Raw genomic sequence first — 21,056 nt, 5'->3', positions numbered from 1 at the left:
ATACAGCTCTTCAGACTGTGAGGATCCTGCTCCTCCCTGGTCATCCTCCCCCTCTCTTAAGCAATCGTTACTTTTCAGAAAAGCTTGTATCACCAAATTACACATGGAATTGGAACCTGCCCTGAAAAGAGGTACCTGGGTGATGCCACTGCAAGTAAGAGGCTGCTTGAGGCTTATTTAAAACACAGAAAAGAAAGAAATTATCACTTTTAATAGAAACTTTGACAAATAGAAGCAAATTTCCCTGTTACACACGAAGCATCCTGCTGCAAACAAACCGCATCCACATCAAGCTGTGCATATGAAATTAATCCAAGGCATAACCTTTAGCTCTACACTTGCGCGATATTTTAGTGCCAAACTATAAATATTTGATCTGTTGCTCTTCTAAGCAAAATGGATTTGTTGTGCTCGTCTGCAGAGTTATCAACTATTCCAAAGTATATTTATTGCTGGCTAAATGACTTGAAAAGTGCCTTTTCCTTCTTATGTTATTAGGTGATATTTAGCGACTAAATGTGGAAATTTACTATCCTGAGCATCAAAATTAACCCTTTATCTTGGAAAGGAAATGTTTCCTGTCTGGCAACACACAGAACTAAAGACCAACCAAGGTATTTAGCATACACACTGCAGCCTAGTTAATTATATATGATTATGTTCCTTTATGTTTTGGGGTCACACTCAGCGCTACAATCCAGCTTCCATTTGCAATCACTAGAGAAATAAACCAGCATCCTTAAGTCATCAGCAAAGAATGATTCAATGCATTGGAAGAGTATTATAAAAACCTCTTTGCACAGCAAAATAAATTAATCTAAGCCCATGACTCACATACAACTGCAGGATGAGTTTTCAAAGTGATGATAGGTTGAAAACAGGCTTTGGTGAATAGTTGGAATATTGGCTTTTTAGCAATTCTTTGTTCTGCTGGCTGAGAACACACACATCAAGAAAGCAGTAACTCTATAGGATCATGGAATCCTAGACTAGTTTGGGTTGGAAGGGACCTTAAAGCTCATCCAATTCCAACCCCTGCCATGGGCAGGGACCCCTTCCACTGGAGCAGCTTGCTCCAAGCCCCTGTGTCCAACCTGGCCTTGAACACTGCCAGGGATGGGGCAGCCACAGCTTCTCTGGGCACCCTGTGCCAGCGCCTCAGCACCCTCACAGGGGAGAGCTTCTGCCTAAGAGCTCAGCTCAGTCTCCCCTCGGGCAGGTTCAAGCCATTCCCCTTGGCCTGTCCCTGCAGGCCCTTGTCCAAAGCCCCTCTCCAGGTTCCCTGCAACCCCTTTAGGCACTGGAGCTACTCTAAGGTCTCCCCTTAAGGAGCCTTCCCTTCTCCAGGCTGACCCAGCCCACCTCTCTCAGCCTGGCTCCAGAGCAGAGCTGCTCCAGCCCTCGCAGCATCTCCATGGCCTCCTCTGTACACACTCCAACAGCTCCACATCCTTCTTATGTCAGGGGCCCCTGAGCTTTATGTTGGTTTGTTCCAGATAAACTGCCTGGACCTAGTTTGAAATGGAGCACTAGTGGGAGTGTGTCATCTGACTGGTGTAAGCTTCCACTACTGATGGAAGTTCTGCTGCACTGTGAAAGGACACAGAACCTTCAATGGTTTCCCTCTTCACACACCCACTACTGTAAATACCACCTGAGAAGCAAAAGATGCCCCTGTGGGTGACTTGCCAGGGATGCTGCCTACCAGCAGCACACTGGATGAGAGCCAGTGCTTCGTTTCACCAGGAGTATCACACATGCTATGGGTGGGAAAAACACGCTGGCACAAAGGTGCTTTGCAGGAGTGAGTCCTCAGTGCTCCTGGCCCTGCAGGTAGCTGAAAGACAGAAAGCACAAAGCCTGGTTGTGCCCAGTCACTTTGTCTCCATGTTCCTTGTGATGAGTAATGTCACTTTTAGGGCTAACGATTTAGGTGTGTTTGTGCTCCTGTGCTGGCCATGCGCGGGGGGACATGCGTAATGGCACAGACGAGTGACACTCAAGACAGCACATTACTGCTGCAGCCTCCAGCTCATCTCCTGCTAATTGCTCTCCAAAATGATGCAGTTTGGACATAAAAACATTTTCAACAGTATCATTAATTCCAGAGGGGAGGGGGAACATTTCCTGCAATGATTACAGTCACCAACCTCAGCCATTCCTCATTATTTAATAGCACCCCACCAAACACACTTTAACGTTTATTATCAGAGAGATCTGTATTATCTGCTCAACTCTGGAGTGGGATAAATGGGTCTCTTTAGGAGAAAGTGTTACCTGTTGTAGCCAAATTCATTTATCTGTTTTCCAAAATACTTATCAAACCTATTACTTGATTTATTTTAGAGCACAGATGTTGTTGAATGATGCTGGTGCTGGACTAGACAACACCATGGTACATTTTAATGAACTCCGCTATGTTTTCCATGCTCCTTTGTCCTAAAATGATCATTTATGCCTCAAAGAAAATGAGGAGCATCTTTTAACTCAAATAACAAGGAATTCAGTGGGAAAAAAAAAGCAGATCTGAATGATAAGGATTGTCCTTACCATCCTAAGGAATGACAAGGATAAGCTGCTTGTCCCATCTTGAGCAAGCCACGATGTGCTCAAGCACATCCTTGGAACTTACTGTATGTTTTAATGCGTCACTCAGTGTGGTTTGTCTCCAGTCTCCTTCCTAAATACTGTAGTTTATGCTGAGATGGTTTGTCTTAAGGGTTCTCATGTCATGCCAATGAGTAACCTGAGCACTGACCTGCTCCACGGAAGCTTGGAATGAGCTGGAATCCTGCTGTGCTCATCCTGTAGCACCAGCTCTGTGGGTCACGGGAGGCACCCCCCACAATGGGGGTCATTCTGGCAGCCCTGGGACACTGGCAGCCCTTGACTCAGGGGACAGGACTCCAGGAATGTTTGCTCAGCGGGTGACACACGTGGTGACGTGGCACAACAGGAGCCTGGTGTTTCTGGAGACGTTTTGGGTAGATCCAGCAGCAGAACTTCCGTGTTTCCCAGGGATCTGAGCTGGTTTTCCACACGGGGAAAGGAAAGTGGCTCCACCTTGGTCATTTAGTGGGAATCTGGGAAAGAAAAAGATGGGGGACCTTAAAGTTTGGAAAACTGCGTCTCTTCCTCTGTGCTGCCCCCAAACGAGCTTTTGTGCTTTTCTCCTCTACTTCCAGAGGAACATGGCTGCTGAGCCGCTCGCTGCCAGCGCTGTTCTCCATGCTCCTGGAGCACCCTCTTCTGTTCAAGGAGCTGCAGTTCCCACCTCCCACCCCAGCAGCAACACACAGACCTTCCAAATACAAAATCAACCAGCAAAGCGAGTGCAGGAACATACATTTACCTCGCAACTAATGGGACATGTCAATGATTAACTCTGGTACCACTTCACTCTCTCTGAAAGCGCGGAGAGCAGTGCAGGTACTGGATGTGTGAGTGACCACGGGCAGCACAGGTTGTGCTCTGACTGTACCAACATGAGCAGAGGCCATTTGTGGTGCTGTTCTAATGGGTGCAACATCACAGAACCGTGCAATGGGTTGTGTTGGAAGGGACTTTAAAGCTCCTCCAGCCCCAACCCCTGCCATGGGCAGGGACCCCTTCCACTGGAGCAGCTTGCTCCAAGCCCCTGTGTCCAACCTGGCCTTGAGCACTGCCAGGGATGGGGCAGCCACAGCTTCTCTGGGCACCCTGTGCCAGCGCCTCAGCACCCTCCCAGGGAAGAGCTTCTGCCTAAGAGCTCAGCTCAGTCTCCCCTTGGGCAGGTTCAAGCCATTCCCCTTGGCCTGTCCCTACAGGCCCTTGTCCCAAGCCCCTCTCCAGGTTCCCTGCAGCCCCTTTAGGCACTGGAGCTGCTCTCAGGTCTCCCCTTCAGGAGCCTTCTCTTCTCCAGGCTGCCCCAGCCCAGCTCTCTCAGCCTGGCTCCAGAGCAGAGCTGCTCCAGCCCTCACAGCAGCCCCGTGGGCTCCTCTGGACTCACTGTCCCACTTTCCACGCTGTTTCAGGTACACTTTTAAACAGGCTTTTTCCCAACCCATCTATGGGACTCCAACCCCACCACATCCCCTGTGTCCAAAGCACCTTGTACCGGTCACGGCTCCGCCGCCGCCGGCACACGAGGTCCGCCTCCGCCTGAGGGGAGATCAGCGAGACCCTGCTAGAGCGGCTCCGCGCGGGGGGCGCTCCAGGCGCCGCTTCTCTATGGTCGAGTGCCTACCGCTCTATGGCTCGGGCTGGCGGACGTGCGGTGACGTCAGGAGGAGTGGCGTTTTACAGCCCGAGGGGAGCGAGGCGCCGCTCTAGGTGGAGACTCGCTGCTCAGCCGAAGCCGGTTGATCCGCGAGGTCGCGTCTCTATGGTGGCTGAGCCGAGCGACGCTCTAGGCGTGCCTCTCGATGGTGTGGGCTGTTGCTAGGCGGTGCGGGGCCTAGGCCTCGGCGGGTCGGCGCCGCCATGGCCGCCTCGGCGGGCCCGGCGGACGGGCCGTGCGTGCTGTGCTGCGGGGAGCTGGACGTGGTGGCGCTGGGCCGCTGCGACCACCCCATCTGCTACCGCTGCTCCGTGCGGATGCGGGCGCTCTGCGGCGTGCGGTACTGCGCGGTGTGCCGGGAGGAGCTGGCCCAGGTGAGGCGGCCGGGGCTGGGGCTGGGGCCGGGTCGGCCGCTGTGGAGAGCGGGGCCTGGAGCCGGGGCACCGGGAGCTGTAGAACGCACCGAGGGGAACGTGGAGCGGGGGGGGAACGTGCCCAGCCCGGAGCGTTCTGCGTTTATCGCTGCCTGCTCCGCCCCCCCGCCCCGTTCGGAGGGGACGGGAGAGGGTCGGGGGCAAAACGTGAAGGAAATGGCGTTCAGAAGGGGTGTTTGGTTTACCAGGAGGGCTCGCCCTGCGGAGCTGGCGGTGCGTGGTCCCTGTGTCATCCCGCCCGCTGCCTGAGCCGCTGCTGAGCTCTGGGAGCAGCGCGCGTTGTGTCCGCTCAGGGCTGGCTCTTGCCTCGCCTCCCGTCCCTGTTGGCTTGAGCTGGAAAAGGGGGTTTCCCCTCGGTGCTCCTGCCCCTCTGCTCTGCTCTGGTGAGACCTCACCTGGAGCATTGTGTGCAGTTCTGGGGTCCTCAACATGAAAAGGACATGGAACTGCTGGAACAAGTCCAGAGGAGGCCACGAGGATGACCAGGGACTGGAGCACCTCCCGTATGAAGACAGGCTGAGGAAGCTGGGGCTGTTCAGCCTGGAGAAGAGAAGGCTGCGTGGAGACCTCAGAGCAGCCTTCCAGTACCTGAAGGGGGCCTATAGGGATGCTGGGGAGGGACTCTTCGTCAGGGACTGCAGTGACAGGACAAGGGGTAACGGGTTCAAACTGAAACAGGGGAAGTTTAGATTGGATCTAAGGAGGAAATTCTTTCCTGTTAGGGTGGTGAGGCACTGGAATGGGTTGCCCAGGGAGGTTGTGAATGCTCCATCCCTGGCAGTGTTCAAGGCCAGGTGGGATGAAGCCTTGTGTGGGATGGTTTAGTGTGAGGTGTCCCTGCCCGTGGCAGGGGGTTGGAACTGGATGATCTTGAGGTCCTTTCCAACCCGAACTAGTCTGTGATTCTATGATTCGTTCAGGGGAGTCGCTCCCGTGCTGTGACTCGGTGTGGATGGAGCGGAGGGGTCGGCCCTGAGCAGCGTGAAGGAAAGGTGTTTGAGGGGGTTTGTGGAAGCAGATCCTCATGTGCGGGGTTGGGTTTGTGGGAGTAATGGGGAGAAAAACCCTTTTAGGAGTAAAAGGATTGGTCCTGGCGCCGAGTGAAACCCACCGAGGTGGGCTTAGGAAAGGAGATAACCCAGATACATCAGGGGAAATGGGGCTTTCCCCTTAACCCCTCCCCAGCTGAGCTCTTTGCTTTGGCTGCTTCTTGTGGTGATCAGAAGGTTGGAGGGGCTGAAGATCCTCAGCCTTTGTGGAGGCCAGAGGGGTCCATGTGGTTTTTAGCCTGAGCTTGCAGGCATTGGGTAGCCTCTGAGTCCAGCAAGATGCTCATGGAAGTAGTTTTATCTCTGCTCATCCTCTGAGGAGCTGCTGCTCCGCTTGAGGAGCAAGATGTGAGGTTGCTTTTCATTACGAAACCTGCTTGGTGCTTGGTAGTCCTGAGAGCTTGATAGTGCTGTGTTCTGAGCCCCAGCTTTGGGTCATTGAGCCACCTTTCCCCTCCTTTATGAACTGTTTGAAGTGATCCTGTTCTAATGGACCGCGAGGTCATTTCTGATGGCGCTGCTCTTCTATCCCCATTGTCTCTAAGCGCTGATCTAACACTGTTCTCTCTGCTCACCCTCTGCCCCAAGGAAAGAAACCAAAGATAGGGAGTGTATAAATCCCATCAAAACTGCTATTAAATGAACTGAATGTATTTGTAGGACCTAAACCCAGGTCTTTTAGTTTGCAGAGTGTGTGTGGAGTTAGCAGAGGCAAGGAGCAACACTGCCAAGTCTCGGTGGTGGTTGTACAGAGCAGCGTGGCCCCAGTGGGTGAAGTCACAGCAGTGTCCGAAGGAGATGTAAGGATGAAGATGAGCACAGGCAGGGATGGAGGAGAAAGCAGGATCTACCTGTTATGGTAATAGGTGCTTTCAGGGATGCATAATCATGGCAGTGACGTGAGCAAGGGTTATGTGTTGACCTGTAAACTCCTGCGGGCTTGGCTCAGGCTGGGAGGATCTGTCAGGAGGCGTGTGAGGCTGTTCCTGGAACTGCTGTAGGGAACCCTGTTGGATTCTGGTGGTAAAATCTCCTTTTCAGCAATCCATTCCAACTGCAAATGAGGCTTGGTTAAAGAACTGGAGGTAGGCTTAGTTGTCAGTTATCCAGCAAACTGAAACTTGCATCCCCTCTATTTGAAGCTTGTTTGAAGCTTGATGTTTCAGCAAGTTGGGTGCATTTTTTTTGCCTTGGTTAACTTAAAATTAGCCCAACTGTGAAGTAAGCTTTTCAAAACACCACAAAACAAGACACAAAAGGCTTATTCCATGGTATTTCATCCCAGTAAGGGTAGAGGAGTGATTTAACAAGACTGAACTACACGTGTATTGTACAACTGGATGCTTTTGTTAAGGTTGTAAGTATCTCTAGGGTTACCATGGTTACTGTAAGGACTGAAAGGTGCATCCTGTATCCATGTCTCAGCCTTTCCGAGCTACTGCAGGTAACTCCAGCTCTGTCAGCACTGCTGCTGCTATGCCAGCAGTTCCCAGAGTGGGAACGTGCACCGGAGCAGATCAGCAGCTTCAGAGGAAGGGTGAGATGCTGTAATGGCTGCAGTGTGAGACCTGAGCTGTGGGAGGTCTGTGGGAGCAGCTGTGAGCGAGCAGGTCCCCTCTTTAGGGGTATGGTTTTGTCCTGGGTTAGGTTGGGGTAGAGTTCATGGAATCCCTAGTGCTGTATTTGGGCTTAGTCTGGGAGCAATGCTGATAACACACCGATGGTGTAGTTGTTGCTTACCCTGACCAAGGACTTTCCGGTGCTCACGCCCTGCCAGTGAGGAGGGGCACAAGAACCAGAGGGCAGCAGAGCCAGGACAGCTGACATGAACTAACTGAAGGGATTTCCATAGCACAGCACATCAGGCCCAGTATAGAAACTGGGGGGAGTTGGCTGGGGGCAACTGATCACTGCTTGGGGACTGGCTGGGCATCAGACAGTGGGTGGAAAGCAATTGTCCAGTGCATCACTTGTCCACCTTGGCTTTGATTCATCTTTCTTTTTGTTATCTCAATTAGTGTATTCTTCTTCATTTTGATTATTAAACTGTCCTTACCTCGACCCACAGGGTCTTTTCTGATCCTCTCCCCCATCTCAGCAGTGCAAGGGAATGGTACTCACTTGCCAGCTGGAGTTAAATGGTGTCAGTGGTACAGATAATTTGGGAAGTGATGTAGTGTTTTGTTTCTTGCTTTCCTGGTAGTTAAGGGAAGCAGGAGCAGTGGTCTCCCCGTCAGACCCTGGGTAACGCCCCTCTTCACTTACACACTGTTGGTTTGTGGGTTATCTCCTACCAGCAGGTAGAGAGGAGTCGAGTGCGGGGCTCCTGGCAGCGCTCACTGCAGAAGGGCTTGAATTGGTTGAAGGTATTTCCTCACAGCGCAAGTGTAGTAGCAAAACCAACCATAAAAGTGTTTCCTAATCTGGTTCAAAATCCAAAGCCCAGCCCAGTCCAATCCACTTTTGTGGAATCTGGCTCCTTGGCTGGAAGTTGATAAGGAGCCGTCACGGTGGCTTTGCTGACAGCTTCGGGGCCAGCAGTAACTGGAGGGTGGTGACAACCAGCTGGGGCTCACCCAAAGCTCCGCAGGTGCCATCCAAGCTTCAGGCTGCAGGAAGTTCCTGACAGAGAGAGTTTATGCTGAGGGGTTTATCCAGCCCCCCAAGGCTGCAGCCCCAGTGTGCTCCCACTGATCCTGTGCTGCCTGTCCTGCAGGTTGTCTTCGGACGGAAGCTCACGTCCTTCTCTACAATAGCACTTAACCAGCTGCAGCATGAGAAGAAATACGACATTTATTTTACAGATGGAGATATTTATGCACTGTACAGGTGAGTCCTGGCATCCTTGCAGTAACCTGTCCCTGCAGCAGCATATTCTGGTCTGCATTACGTGGCAGAAAACGTGTGCTATAGAGAACAGTGTGGGTTTGTTTTGTGGGACTGGAGTGGCTGGCGGTGACACGCAGCACAGGGACAAGAGGCTGGAGCGGCTCAGTCAGTGGGAATGCTCAGTTCCATGGGTGGCAAAGGGAGCAGCTCCTCAGGGCTGGGGTGTTGGATTCACTGACACCTTGCTCTGTCAACAAAAATTGCTTTTTGTTCCCTTAGCAAGAGCAAGCTTGCTGAAAGGCTTTTCATGCCTTGCATGGCTGCTGCGGGAAGCAGTGAAGCTTGAATTGCTGTTAGGTAGACTCACAGAAGCACGGGCTGGTTTGGGTTGGAAGGGACCTTAAAACACAGCCAGTTCCAGCCTGCTGCCAGTGCAGGGGAATGGGGTCTGCCACTGAGCCCTGCGACCTCAGCTCTTGGTGGGAATCACTGGGGTTTTTGTTTGTTCCCCCCATCCTTTCCTGTTCATCTCTCCCCACTGTATTCTTCAGCTTCTGGCAGTAGAAAGGGTAATTAAATTGGATGCGAGTGCTGCATGCATCAGCTGGATCTTCAGTTTAAGCCAGGGGCTTGTTGCACACGTGGTACAGCACACTCAGTGTGTTACTTATCCTGTGACCACTCAGCTCTTCTCTTACTGCTCAAGCCTCTGTGTAATTTGGTTCTGTTCTGTTCCTGCTGTATGACAGAGTATTCCTGGAATAAGCAGGCCACTAACCTCAGTACCAACGGCTGGGGAGCTGTGAAAACACAGCCTCTGCCACTGAGGCAACATTTGGTTTTCGATACAGGTATGGGGTTGCTGAGAGGGAATTGGATCATTTCCAGGCAATCTTTCTTGTCCCTTAGGAAGCTGCTGCAGCACAAATGCTCCTTGTGTCCAGATGTGAAGCCATTCAACACCTTTGCAGATCTGGAACAGCACATGAGGAAGCAGCATGAACTCTTCTGTTGCAAACTCTGTGTTAAACACTTAAAGGTGAGATAATTCTGGGTCAACATGTGGAAAGGAGGGATGCTTCCTTGTACAACCTGCAGGAGTCTTTTGGGGAGTGGGAAGAAGGGAATGGCTGAACAGCATCCAGAGTTTCCTTTGTCTGCCTGCATGAGGCCAGTTGCTTTGTTTTATGTCTGTCTTCTTCCATAAACTGATTAATGGAGAAGGCCTGGAGGTTCTCAATGCATTGAATGTTAAATTAAACCCAACCATATTCAAAACCTTCTGATGCTGGCTCCTCTCCACATGTAAATACCAAACCCCAGTGGTGTGGTGGGAAGTTAATCCTAACTCGTAGGCAGACTTTATCAGAACTCTAATGGTAGAGATCCGATGCCTGTTCGGAGTTATACTTGTCCCAATTTTAGGAGCTGAAACTGTAACTGAAGGAAGTATTTGATGCTAGTTCAGGAAGCAGAATGCACCATGGAGTGATGGATTGATTTCTCGGATCAGAGTGAACGTGGCATTTCCAGTTAGATCCTGGACAGGATGAGAATCCATCCCACTGCTTTAATGAAAGATAATTCTATTTCATTGTTGTATTTATTTGGTCAGAGCAAATTTCCTGTATCTTATTGGCTTGATTGGGAAATGAAACTCGCTGTTGCCTGCAACTGAGGTCTCTGTGCACACACACGGAATGTGACCAGGGGCTGCTTTAAATGTATTTTACAACCTGCTGAAGATAAAACAGGTACAGGAAAGCTGAGTTGTCAATAGCAGAAAAGATGACGTGTGTTGAGCCTCAGAACTGCTCATCTTGCCATCACCATCAGCATCCTTTCTTCTTTGTCTTCATCCCAAATTTCCCTGGGAAGGGCTGGTGTTATATCACCAGGTGATACCTTTTCACAGTCTCAAAGTCAGAATTCCACTTAGGGTGGAACCTAGAGTGGGTTTTGTACTTCTGAATTACACATCAGACAAAAGCAGCAGCTACTGCTAAATGAATTCTGGGGCTGGTAACCTCTGTGTCTAATAGCTGTCAGCATTCCTTAGTGTGGGAGGAGGGAATTTAATGCATGAATGCATATATTTAGAATTCATGACACATGGGGTTGTGTGTTTTCTTTGAAACCAATTCAATATCAACTCGGGGAAGTGCCTTTATCCTGCAGTGCCACGGTTGGTTTATGCCAGAGCTGAGCTGTAGTTTGCTGCTAGAAGGGACAGGAACCAGAAGCGATCAGGTTGGCCTGGGTTCTTTCTCAGCGGATTGATTTGCCTCTTTCCTGTGGTCCTGCAATCAGTGGAGCTAATTCAAGGGAAGTGTTCAGGGGAGGGCAAGACCACTCCTTTGGGGTGCAGTGTCCTTTGAGCTCAGGTGCTGCGGTGTTTCCATGGGCAGCTGAAGCAGCCAGCCCTGACGGAACACGTTTGTCACTGAGAGCTCACAAACTGCGTTAGAGCTTGGGTTAATTCCAGTGTGTTGCAGAGATTCTTCTTTCACAGATAAAAAGTTCCCACTGAAAAGAAGCTCTGACACTTGAGCAAAGCCAAGTAAAGCTTTTCCCAGAGCAAGTCACCAGCCCTTGTCCAGGCAAGGGATAAAGGAGGTTCTGTTCTCAAGGCTGTCTTGATCTTCCTGGCATCTTCAGAACCTGTCCTACCAAAATAGCTCGTGTGTTGGTAGGGACAGAAGGTTGGCTTGGGTGGTAACACAAGGTTTGCTCCCTGTATCCTTTGCATGTAACTATCTTGGGGTAGTTGCCATGTGAGGGAAGTAAAAGAGCTCACTTGTGGTTTATGGGCTTTTTTAGTCCAAATACGCAAAGCACTGCATGTTCATAAAGACATATTTAGGAGTTTTCCCCACCAGAGATTATAATTTAGTTTGCTGCACTATGTTAATACAGCAGAAGAAATGTGAAAGGGGAAAAGATGAACCAGGTCTCATTCCAGTGTCCAAACTAAAAAGCAAGTTGGATTTAATCTGGATCTATCACTTGAGTTTTGTTTCCTATTCCCTGAAAGTTTGAGGTGTTGGCTGGCAAATGGCATCCTTCTGAAGGGAATCTTCTACTCCTGCAAGCAAGCAGGCTGTGCACAGCCCAGCTTGTTCCAGTTAGGTCTCTGCTCCCAAGAAGGAACACATATATATCTGTTTCTCCAGATCTTTACGTATGAACGGAAATGGTATTCCCGAAAGGACCTGGCTCGCCATCGGATCCATGGGGATCCGGATGACACCTCGCATCGCGGCCACCCCCTGTGTAAATTCTGTGATGAGCGGTACCTGGATAATGACGAGTTACTGAAACACCTCAGGAGAGATCACTACTTCTGTCATTTCTGTGACTCCGATGGTGCTCAGGAATACTACAGGTTCGTGCAAGAGCTTTTTCCTCTTCCTGCAGCTTAAATATTGAGGGGAAAATTGCTTGGATCTGCTTTGGATTTGAGGGGGGAAGAAGTGCTTGGAGACAGTGCAGGAATGCGAGCAGGTTGCTGCAGTCTCTTCAGCTCCTCAAACCGACAGCACTCACGCCCTGTCTATTCATGTTTTCAAGTTGTTAAACATAAAAAGCTGCATTTTGCAGCATGGCAGCAGCTATCTGCAGCTTAGTGTGTTAACTCTCATGCTCCCCAAGTCAGTGCAAACCAGGTAGAAGCTTTCTTGTATGAAATACATCCCTTATGTGCAGCTGGATGGGATGAGTATCGGCCGGTAGGTTCGGGTTTACTTCTGGGATCATGCATTAGGGTCTGTGTTGACTGTACACAAGTGGTTGTAGTTGAAAGCTTGCCTGGGAATAAAGAAAGAACCGACCACCATGACTTGTCTTCACCTTGTAAGAGGGGCCATACAGCATCCGTAGAGTGTGTTGGGAAGGTTGAACTCAGCCCCTTCTCTTCCCAGTGATTACGAATACCTCCGGGAGCACTTCCGTGAGAAGCACTTCCTTTGCGAGGAGGGCCGGTGCAGCACGGAGCAGTTCACCCACGCCTTCCGCACCGAGATAGACTACAAAGCTCACAAAACAGCCTGCCACAGCAAGAACAGGGCAGAGGCCAGGCAGAACCGGCAGATAGACCTGCAGTTCAGCTACACTCCTCGGCACCAGAGGAGGAACGAGGGTGAGTGGGGATGAGGTGGATGGGAACACGTTCATTCGACCGCTTTGAAGGGTTTTCGAGGACATCTGGTGAATGGTTCTGTACAAAGAGGGGGGGAAAGTCCTGGGACAGCATCCTCAGAGGTTGCAGAGTTGGTCCTTGAAGAACTTGAAGGGCCCTTGGCAATCTCATGTTGTGTCAGAGCTTGCCTTGCTTTGGGCAGGGGGATGGAGCAGAGGACACCAGAGGTCTCTTCCTACCTGAATTGTTGCCATTTTTTTCCCCTTTTGTGGATTTAATGAAGATACATAATTTTGGGAAAATTGCTGACTTCCTGCTCTAGTTTGTAATTACATGAATGACTTCTGTTACATTTAACGTAAACTTAGTGATGAATGTAGACCATGAGGCCAGAGTAGCATACCCACTTAGGTGTGCAAAGATCAATAGATACATAACTTCTTTGTGGAACTGTATACAGAGAGCTGCATAAAACCAAAATTACTCAAAACTCGCCTCACAGGTTACAATAAATCCATATAATGCAAACTGTATTGTAATGCTTCAATCCTGAAGGCTATACAGCCTGCTTAATCATCAGAAAGAAATCAGGATAGACTTGCTTGTACTGGTGTAATTCTGCTTTTTTCAGGTAGGGTGTGATGCCCTGATTAATAACTGAGTTAATGCCCAGATTAATAACTTTTTTTGCCCAGAGAAATAACTGAGAGTGATCAACCATCCCTTCTGTTTAGGTGTTGTAAGTGGAGAGGACTATGAAGAAGTTGACAGGTACAACAGGCAAGGGAGGTCAGCCAGGTTGGGTGGCCGAGGAAGCCAACAGAACAGAAGAGGCAGCTGGAGATACAAGAGGTGAGCAGCACAGTGTGTTTTTCACTTACCCATTAACAATGTTTGGGTGCACCAGTAGGAAGGGAGTGAGTACAAAATTCAGAGGCCTCCCTATTGAATCCTTAGCTGAGAGCAGAACTAGCTTTCAGTCTATGCCTGCGTGCTGACTACGTACTTGGTCCAAGTGGATTTACTTTGTGCCTTGTACATAGTGCACATCTAGCCTTCTTTTTCTGGCTGGCTTGTTACTGGTGATTCCACTGGTGGAGAAAGCCCATCTCAAACCACTTGTTAGTGTCACATGTGGATCATGCACGTGTGAAGAGTTCCTGACAAACCGTGCTTCAGAGAATTACTGTGGCCTACAAATATGATTTTGTATGTTTGAAAACGAATGGGAGAGATGGGTATCCACAGGTACTGTCTCTTAGTTCACCCCAGTTTCTTCTGGCCTGGATTGTTATTAGCACATATAGAAGGTTGTAAATCCAGGGGGTGAGTGCTGCCTGTCTCACCCATCGGTGCCAGGCAGGGCTGTTGGAGTAAGTGGGCTTGAGCCTTCTCAGGCCCTGCTCCAGAGCTGACTGGAAAGGTGAGAGCTGGAGTGAAACAAAGATGCTTGGTGATGCTTAATGTCTGACCAAGAAAATCTGCCCTGTCCTGCAGGGAGGAGGAGGACAGAGACGTTGCAGCTGCAGTCAGGGCCTCTGTGGCAGCTAAACGGCAAGAAGAGAAAAAACGGGTGGAAGACAAGGAGGACAGCAGCAGTAGAGGTAGGAAAGAGGACGTGAGGGATTCTGAGGTGCTCAGCTCCAAACGTGTGCCAAAGTCTTCAAACGATGCTACAGGTTAGTGTGGAACATGTGCAGCGGGATGGGTCTGGAGATCAGCCTGGGGAAAGCAGGAAATGCCATGCAGGGTTCTCTAAAGCTGGTGGATGTGGATAGAGCTATGCAGAACCTTAATCCAACAACATGGAGTTGTGGTAAAATGTTTCCAAGTGGGTTGGGATTCCTGCAGCAGGTTATACTTGAAGTGGAGCTGGATAGAAATCTTACATGTAGTTAATGTCCAACAGTATGTGTGATTAAGTATGGGCTGAGAGCTCTGTGGTTAATGGTGCAGCTCAGCTGGGGATGACAGGCAAGGCTGTCTCTGCCAGTGGCCCGTCCAACCTCTGCTGTGTGCATGTTATCAGCCCACAGCTTGGGATTTGGATTCTAAGGCAAATCTAAATGGGAATGGGTTATGTTTCAATATAAAATGACTGTCCAGGAGCTAATTGCTGAACAGCTTGGGCATCTGTGCAGCTGAGGTGTGATGGACTGCTCCAAGGAGCAGCTTTCCAAGCAAAGGAGCATTGGCATCCATTAGATGGAGCACTGAGGCTCTGATGAACATCCTGACCCTATGCAGGCAGCTGAGTGCTCGCTGCTGGCAGAGGTGAGGAGCAGGAGTGCTGGGGCATTGACTTCTTGGTCTGTAGAAGGTTCCCTCACAAAGCACTTGGCTGATATGAACCCTTTCCTCATGTTAAGTAGCATGAAAGTTGCAGCCAGGACAGGGTGACATAATGGTGAATGCACTTAATTGAAGGAAGTGGTGATGCACAGATAGAAATTGTTCCTTTGGAATGTCACCGTTAATGACATCACCAGCTGCTGAAAATAGGACTTGTTAATGCTGCTGTCATGTTCATTGATAGCCTCCGCTCCGAATCAAATGGGTTTGAGTTGAAAATGTCTCTTTGCTCTTTTTGTCCATGCTCCAAAAGAAGCAGCTGCTAATGGTGCTTTAAGCCGGGATGACTTTCCAGCCATCGGTTCAGCAGCAGGACCTCTGCAAGGGTAAGTCTGGGCAAGGCTGCAGCCAGGAGAAAGCAGATTTAGAAACTTCCTGGTGTTGAGCACTTCTGGAGAGAATACACAGCACTTAAACCACAAATGCTTCCCCGCTGCCCTGGCCCCCTTCTGCCTCGAGCTGTTCTGTGCTCGTCACCTGCATGAATGCCAGCAGTTGTTGTTTGATCTTTTGGTGATGGGAAGTTCCCCATATTCTCCGTTCCAGCCATTGATAAAGCTGTAGCTTATCTTGAAGGAGTTGAGATTCCTCACCTTCTGAAAGGGGTGATTATTAGAGCAGTGCCTCTGCAGGATGTGGCAGCTCAAGTGCGCCTGTGTGTACAGCTCTGTGTGGTCGAGGTGAGGTGTGCTGTCATGGTCCTGGTGACCCAGCAAGAGGACACCCATTCCAGACACTGTTCAAACATAAGCCTGAGCACGTTTGCATCCTGTAACATTGGGTCAGTTGTGCCCCCGCTAAGTGATAGAGAAAGGGTGCAGAGGTGTGGAGCTGCTTGTCGGAGTGGTGCTGTCTCTGCAGCACTGGTGTAACAGGATGTGCTTTTCCTCTCTTACAGCTCTTCCCAGCCAGCAGTGGTTAAGCTTAAAGAGGAAGATTTCCCAAGCTTGTCATCCTCTGCAGCACCCACCATCTCTTCTGGGATGTCTTTGACCTATACAACGACTGCAAAGAAAACAGCTTTCCAAGAGGAGGATTTTCCAGCTCTGGTATCCAAAATGAGGCCTAACAATAAAACAGTAACTAACATTACATCTGCGTGGAACAATGGCTCTAGTAAGAGTGTGGTCAAAGCCATTAGTAACCCCTGTGTAAATCAGATAGCCAAAAAACCCTCCTCCTCCTTGCACAGCACTAAAGGAAGCAAGAAGAGCAATAAGCTCCCGCAGTCAGACGATGAAGACGGCGGTAGCGGCCTGACAACCCAGGAGATCAGAAACACGCCAACCATGTTTGATGTGTCGTCCTTGCTGGCAGCTTCTACCTCACAAACCTTTACGAAAGTGAGCAAGAAGAAGAAGGTGGGGGTTGAGAAGCAGAGCCCATCGTCCCCACGCCTGTCGCAGGAGACAGCCTTCCCCAGGGCACCCGCTGAAAAGCTGCCAGAAGCAGAGCAGACCTCAAGTGCATCATCCTCTGCTCTTCACAACCCTGACAGACCCACAGCCGTCATGAATGGTCATTCAGAGAAGCCGTTAGTGGTCTGTAGTACACCCAAAGAGCCCCCTGGCCTTAAAAAGCCCACAGTGACTAACAAATGCCCTTTACCTCAGGAAGACTTCCCAGCTCTTGGGAGCTCAGGATCAGCCAGAATGCCCCCACCACCAGGTAAGCGCTCCAGGGCATGGTGAGCTTTGCTTGGAGGTAGCTGAGAGAAGTGTGGGATGTGAATGAGATACAAACTGTTCCTCCTGGCTCTGTGTGAGGAGCGGCTCTGCCACCGTGTCTAGGTCAGGCTTTGAAGTTAAAAAGGCAGCCTGGGGGATGTGGAAGAGTTTGAATGTCCTCTGGGAATCATGGTTGAAGCAGTGGCAATGGTGGGAGACTCTGAGGTGTCTGCTCTCTGGGAGTGCTCACACATGAGCAGCCTTTACCTGTCACTGCTTTCTGAGTCATGACAGACACATCTGTGCTGCTCTGCTTCACCAGCGAGGTTGGAAGCCCCTGCAGGCAAAGGGCGTCTCAGTGCCTGTGGCCAGTACCTGCGGCCAGTACCTGCTGGCACTTATCACTTGGCTTCCTTGGTCGCCTTGCTTCTGTCCTTGCAGAGGTTTAATGCCCTTGCTATAATCATGTAGAGCTGGAGTAACACAGCATCAAACGTGACTTTTACAATGGACGTGATGAAAGCAGCCCATCAGGAGATGCTGCGTAGCTGTTCTGCCTGCGCTGCTCTGCAGATACTGCTACAACACACACTGCCTCGTGCTGGGGTGACTTCTGGAGTCACTTCACTAATGCAAAAGTGCTTTTCCTTGTGAGTTTGGGTGTTTTGATATTATTTTCTATTGTAAAGGTAGATTAATAATTAAAGCACTTTCCCTGCAGAGTAAGAGCCACTGGGCAGTGCTCCTTGACCTGGCTGTTAAGGCAGCAGATTTCCACCTCTACTTCGCAGATTTCTTCCAATAGAGATGCCTGCAGGGCTTAGTCCTTCTGGAGAGTGCACCAGCCCACTGGAGGTGGTTGTAGATGGTGGTGCTTTAACTTCTTGCCCCTTCTCTGCTTTCATTTAGGCTTTAACACTGTGGTGCTATTAAAGAATCCTCCTCCACCTCCGGGACTGTCGGTGCCTGTTAGTAAACCCCCTCCAGGTTTTGCTGTTATTCCATCCACCAACATCACTGAACCTGTCACTACGCCTTTGAAAGAGTAAGTAGAAGTCCTCTGGGGTAGAGTTGCTTTCCACACTGCATCTCTGTTCTGTTCTGTGGGCTTCAAACAACGCGTGAAACACTCTGAGGGGGTTATTCAGAGCAGGTCCTGACACAGGCCAAGGCTTCCTGATTCCCATTGGGAGTCCTGTGGCTGCTGGGGGCTGGACTCAGGAGAGCTGTGGAAAAGGAAGCACAGGCATTGTGTGGAGGCAGATCTGAGGAGATGGAAACCTTCACAAAGATCTGAATATCTGCAGCTTCAGGGTATTTCTGAGCCTTTCCAGTGATTGTGTCTGAGGAGCTGCAGCCCATTCTCCTTAGTGACCCCTAAATGCCTTCCTTGCTCTGAGCTTTCCGGGAGCTGGTCTCTGCTGGGGTAGAGAGACAAGTTCATGGGAAAAGGGATGGGGAAGATTGGTGTGACTTTAATAGAGGCACCTGCATTGATCTGTTTGGGTTTATTCGTGGTGCAGTCTTTGTTGCTCACGTCCTTTAGTGACCCTCACTTACAAAGCTGCTACTCAAAGCTGTGTTAAACTTGCATTTGCAATACTCTCTCCAGGTAGAACTGGAATCTGATACAGTAATCCCACAGGATGCATTTCCATTTCATTGTCCTGTAAAGGCAGCTTCGTGCTGCTAATAGCAATTGCACGTGTAGCTGGGTGGAGAAAAGGAATGCGTCTTCTGGAAGAGAACAGCCATGTAATACATCTCTTGTGTATGTGCTCGGAGCAAGCTGCTCTAGTGGAGGCTGTCCCGGCCCAGGACAGGGGGCTGGAACTGGACGAGCTTTACGCTCCCTTTCAACACAAACCAGTCTGGGATCTTAGGAGCCTATATTATGTTCTATGTACGACACGAAGCAATGTCAGAGTCACTTCTGGTCTTCCCAACTCCAGGCCGAAATCCTGTCACGGGTCATACCTGATACCTGAAAACTTCCAGCAGAGGAACATCCAGCTCATCCAATCCATTAAGGAATTCCTGCAGAGCGATGAGTCCAAGTTCAATAAGTTTAAAACTCACTCGGGGCAGTTCAGGCAGGTGAGTGAGCAGGAGCCCACGGGGGCTGGGACCTTCCTGTGTGCAAGGGGTGAATCCCCCTGGGGCTTTCCTACATCCACAGCTTTGGTTTTCCTGTCCTGTCATTAATCCAGCTCTGTTTCCACCCAAGGGTCTCATTTCTGCAGCCCAGTATTACAGAAGTTGCCGGGAGCTGCTTGGGGAGAACTTCAGGAAGATCTTTAAGGAGCTGCTGGTGTTGCTGCCGGACACGGCGAAGCAGCAGGAGCTGCTCTCTGCTCACAACGACTTCAGACTCAAAGAGAAACAAAGCTCCAGCAAACCCAAAAAGAACAAAAGGAACGTTTGGCAAACGGACTCCAACTCCGAGCTCGACTGCTCCATCTGCCCGACGTGTCAGCAAGTGCTGACCCAGCAGGACGTTGGCACCCATAAAGCTTTGCATATGGAGGATGAGGAGTTCCCGTCCTTACAAGCCATCAGCAGGATCATCAGTTAGCTTTCCCGGTGACTGATAAAGCAGGCTCTGTCTGTGGAGGTGTGCTCCTCGGGAGGAGGTTTGGCAGCGCAGCGCGGCCGAGAGCCGGGGCTGGATTAGTCACACGCAGGGAAACCACCGCTGGAGAGCCCTCGGTGTGCTCCACAATGCAAAGGGATCACGGGACTGCGCCGGAGCTGAGGAGCAGCCAAAGTCTGAGCTTCCAAAATGCCTGAGTAGAATTAGGCTCCAAGCGCGGGGCGGGCAGGAAGGGGCCACCTTCCTCCTGTAACATGCAATAGCTGGGAAAATACGCTCTGATCTGAAGACTGGCAGGGGACACAATAGGGGAATGCGCATCTGGTTTGAGGGTTTTCTTTCTTTATTTGGGGGCTCTGGGGGAAGATTACTGAAATAACAGACACAGAAGTGGCTTCCTTTATCATCTCCTTCTCTTCTTGTGCTGCTTGTGTGACCACAAGGATCGCAGCAGGCAGGGGCACAGAGCGGGGCAGAAGAGATGCTTCTCGCTGGAGTTAAGGCCACAACAGCCACGTGTACAGCAGGAGCAAACCCTTCCTGTCTGAAAGCAGAATCCATTCTGCTGCTTGAAGAACGGGACTGATCAAGTGCTGAGCTGAAGGGGAAGACCTGAAGTTGCCTCTGCCCTTTTACCCTCCCCTGTTCTTTACAGAATCTTCTTTTGTAGCACTGCATGCAGAGTATTGCTGAGGCTTTACCTCCTGTAAAGCACTTCACAGTGATTTTGTTTAACGACTGCCATGTTCCTCCTTCCTTGCCTGTATTAATGGTGGGAGCTCCAGGCCACACAGTGCGTTGGGCCATTAAATGCTGCTGATCACTCACCGTTGTTCATCTGCAGTGCCTTGAAGTGCATTTCTCTGGTTCCAGTGCTCTGTGCTACCCAAGGATCATTTGTCCAGCTTGGCCCTGCCTTAGTGCCACCGCTCTGGAGCAGCTTTGCTTTCATTGCTCAGCATCCTTTAATCCCACCGCTCGCAGCCAAGAGGGGAATCTCTTCGTGCTCTGAAGTTCCTCCTCCTCCAGCAGCAGCGGATGCCAGGAGCCCTCCCTCCGTAGCTGTACCTCAGTGTCTGCCTCTGCCCCATCCCTCCAGACCAGGTTTAGTTCTTTATAACACGTAGGAATAAAGATGAGATTAATTTATGTAAGTTTTAGTGACAAAACACTGCTTTTCTTTAAGCATCGTTTCTATGGCATTGAGCTTGGAGCATTTCAAGAGCTACATGAGGTTCTCCTTGCCTTATCCTTGGTTTTTCTGCTTGCTGCAAAGTGCTTTTGGTTTCTTTCCTGGATAATTTAAGACTCTTTTGGATACCTGGATGTGCTGCATTCAGCACAGGGGCCCTGAAATGGGCTGGGGAGGGTTCTTTGGCTGCATGAGACGCATGAGTGTGTGACAGGAGCTCTGCTCCCATTGCGTCCTTCACTTTGGGAAGTTCAGGGGAGCGTCTCTCACCTCTTCCCTTGCTTTCCAGTTCATTTCCTTAGCAGCAGCCACTGTTCCCCCTTGGCTGTACCTTTCCTTGAGGATCAGGCTCCACTTGCCTTGCTCCTTGTGCTCACCTGATGAAATAAAAGATGACCACAGGTTTTTTTTTTCCAGGCCGCTTCGATTTGGGTTTTAAAGTCTTTATTGAAAATAAGTTGCAGTGGGTACACGGACACTGGAAATCCATCATCACAGCTTGTTCCCCCAAAAGATAGCTTTATATATATATATAATATATACA

General features: G+C 50.2%; 2 protein-coding genes across 6 annotated transcripts in view; one reads left to right on the top strand and one right to left on the bottom strand.

Annotated features, from left to right (window-relative positions):
- Nucleotides 1–5,038, bottom strand: part of NPW (neuropeptide W) — a 14,605-nt gene extending 9,567 nt beyond the window's left edge. Inside the window, exons 1-3 of one of the 3 annotated variants that reach the window (XR_010613805.1) lie at nucleotides 4,090–4,219; nucleotides 2,759–3,083; nucleotides 174–1,837 (exon numbers count right to left, since the gene is read on the bottom strand). The gene's annotated coding sequence lies outside the window, so the exon portion shown is untranslated. Of the gene's footprint in view, nucleotides 1–173; nucleotides 1,838–2,758; nucleotides 3,084–4,089; nucleotides 4,220–4,877 lie in introns of those variants that run through there. The other 2 variants (XR_010613804.1, XR_010613803.1) reach the window with 2 other exon arrangements.
- On the top strand, nucleotides 4,272–20,932 carry ZNF598 (zinc finger protein 598, E3 ubiquitin ligase). 3 transcript variants are annotated; one of them, XM_065684870.1, is made up of 12 exons: nucleotides 4,272–4,632; nucleotides 8,458–8,570; nucleotides 9,480–9,609; nucleotides 11,744–11,955; nucleotides 12,491–12,708; nucleotides 13,443–13,560; nucleotides 14,206–14,312; nucleotides 15,314–15,386; nucleotides 15,959–16,728; nucleotides 17,637–17,772; nucleotides 18,680–18,824; nucleotides 18,955–20,932. In XM_065684870.1, the coding sequence occupies exons 1-12, from the start codon at nucleotides 4,462–4,464 to the stop codon at nucleotides 19,300–19,302; spliced, it is 2,541 nt and encodes an 846-aa protein (XP_065540942.1). In that variant the 5' UTR covers nucleotides 4,272–4,461; the 3' UTR covers nucleotides 19,303–20,932. The 3 variants fall into 3 exon arrangements, with proteins under 3 accessions (XP_065540942.1, XP_065540941.1, XP_065540940.1); XM_065684869.1 differs by having other exon boundaries at nucleotides 14,206–14,387; nucleotides 15,317–15,386; XM_065684868.1 differs by having other exon boundaries at nucleotides 14,206–14,387.
- Nucleotides 20,933–21,056: the final 124 nt, after the last annotated feature.

The sequence above is a fragment of the Lathamus discolor genome, chromosome 6, assembly GCF_037157495.1.
Source record: "Lathamus discolor isolate bLatDis1 chromosome 6, bLatDis1.hap1, whole genome shotgun sequence".
Classification (NCBI taxonomy): Eukaryota; Metazoa; Chordata; class Aves; order Psittaciformes; family Psittacidae; genus Lathamus; species Lathamus discolor.
Note: the sequence above shows the minus strand (reverse complement) of the source record. Positions and strands in the feature narration are given on the sequence as shown.

Bases quoted from the DNA above. Each gene is read 5' to 3' on its own strand.
- ZNF598 (XM_065684868.1), top strand. From the start codon at position 4,462: ATGGCCGCCTCGGCGGGCCCGGCGGACGGGCCGTGCGTGCTGTGCTGC. The intron at 14,388-15,313 runs GTTAGTGTGGAA...ATGCTCCAAAAG, and splicing joins GTCTTCAAACGATGCTACAG to AAGCAGCTGCTAATGGTGCT. The intron at 17,773-18,679 runs GTAAGTAGAAGT...TCCCAACTCCAG, and splicing joins GTCACTACGCCTTTGAAAGA to GCCGAAATCCTGTCACGGGT.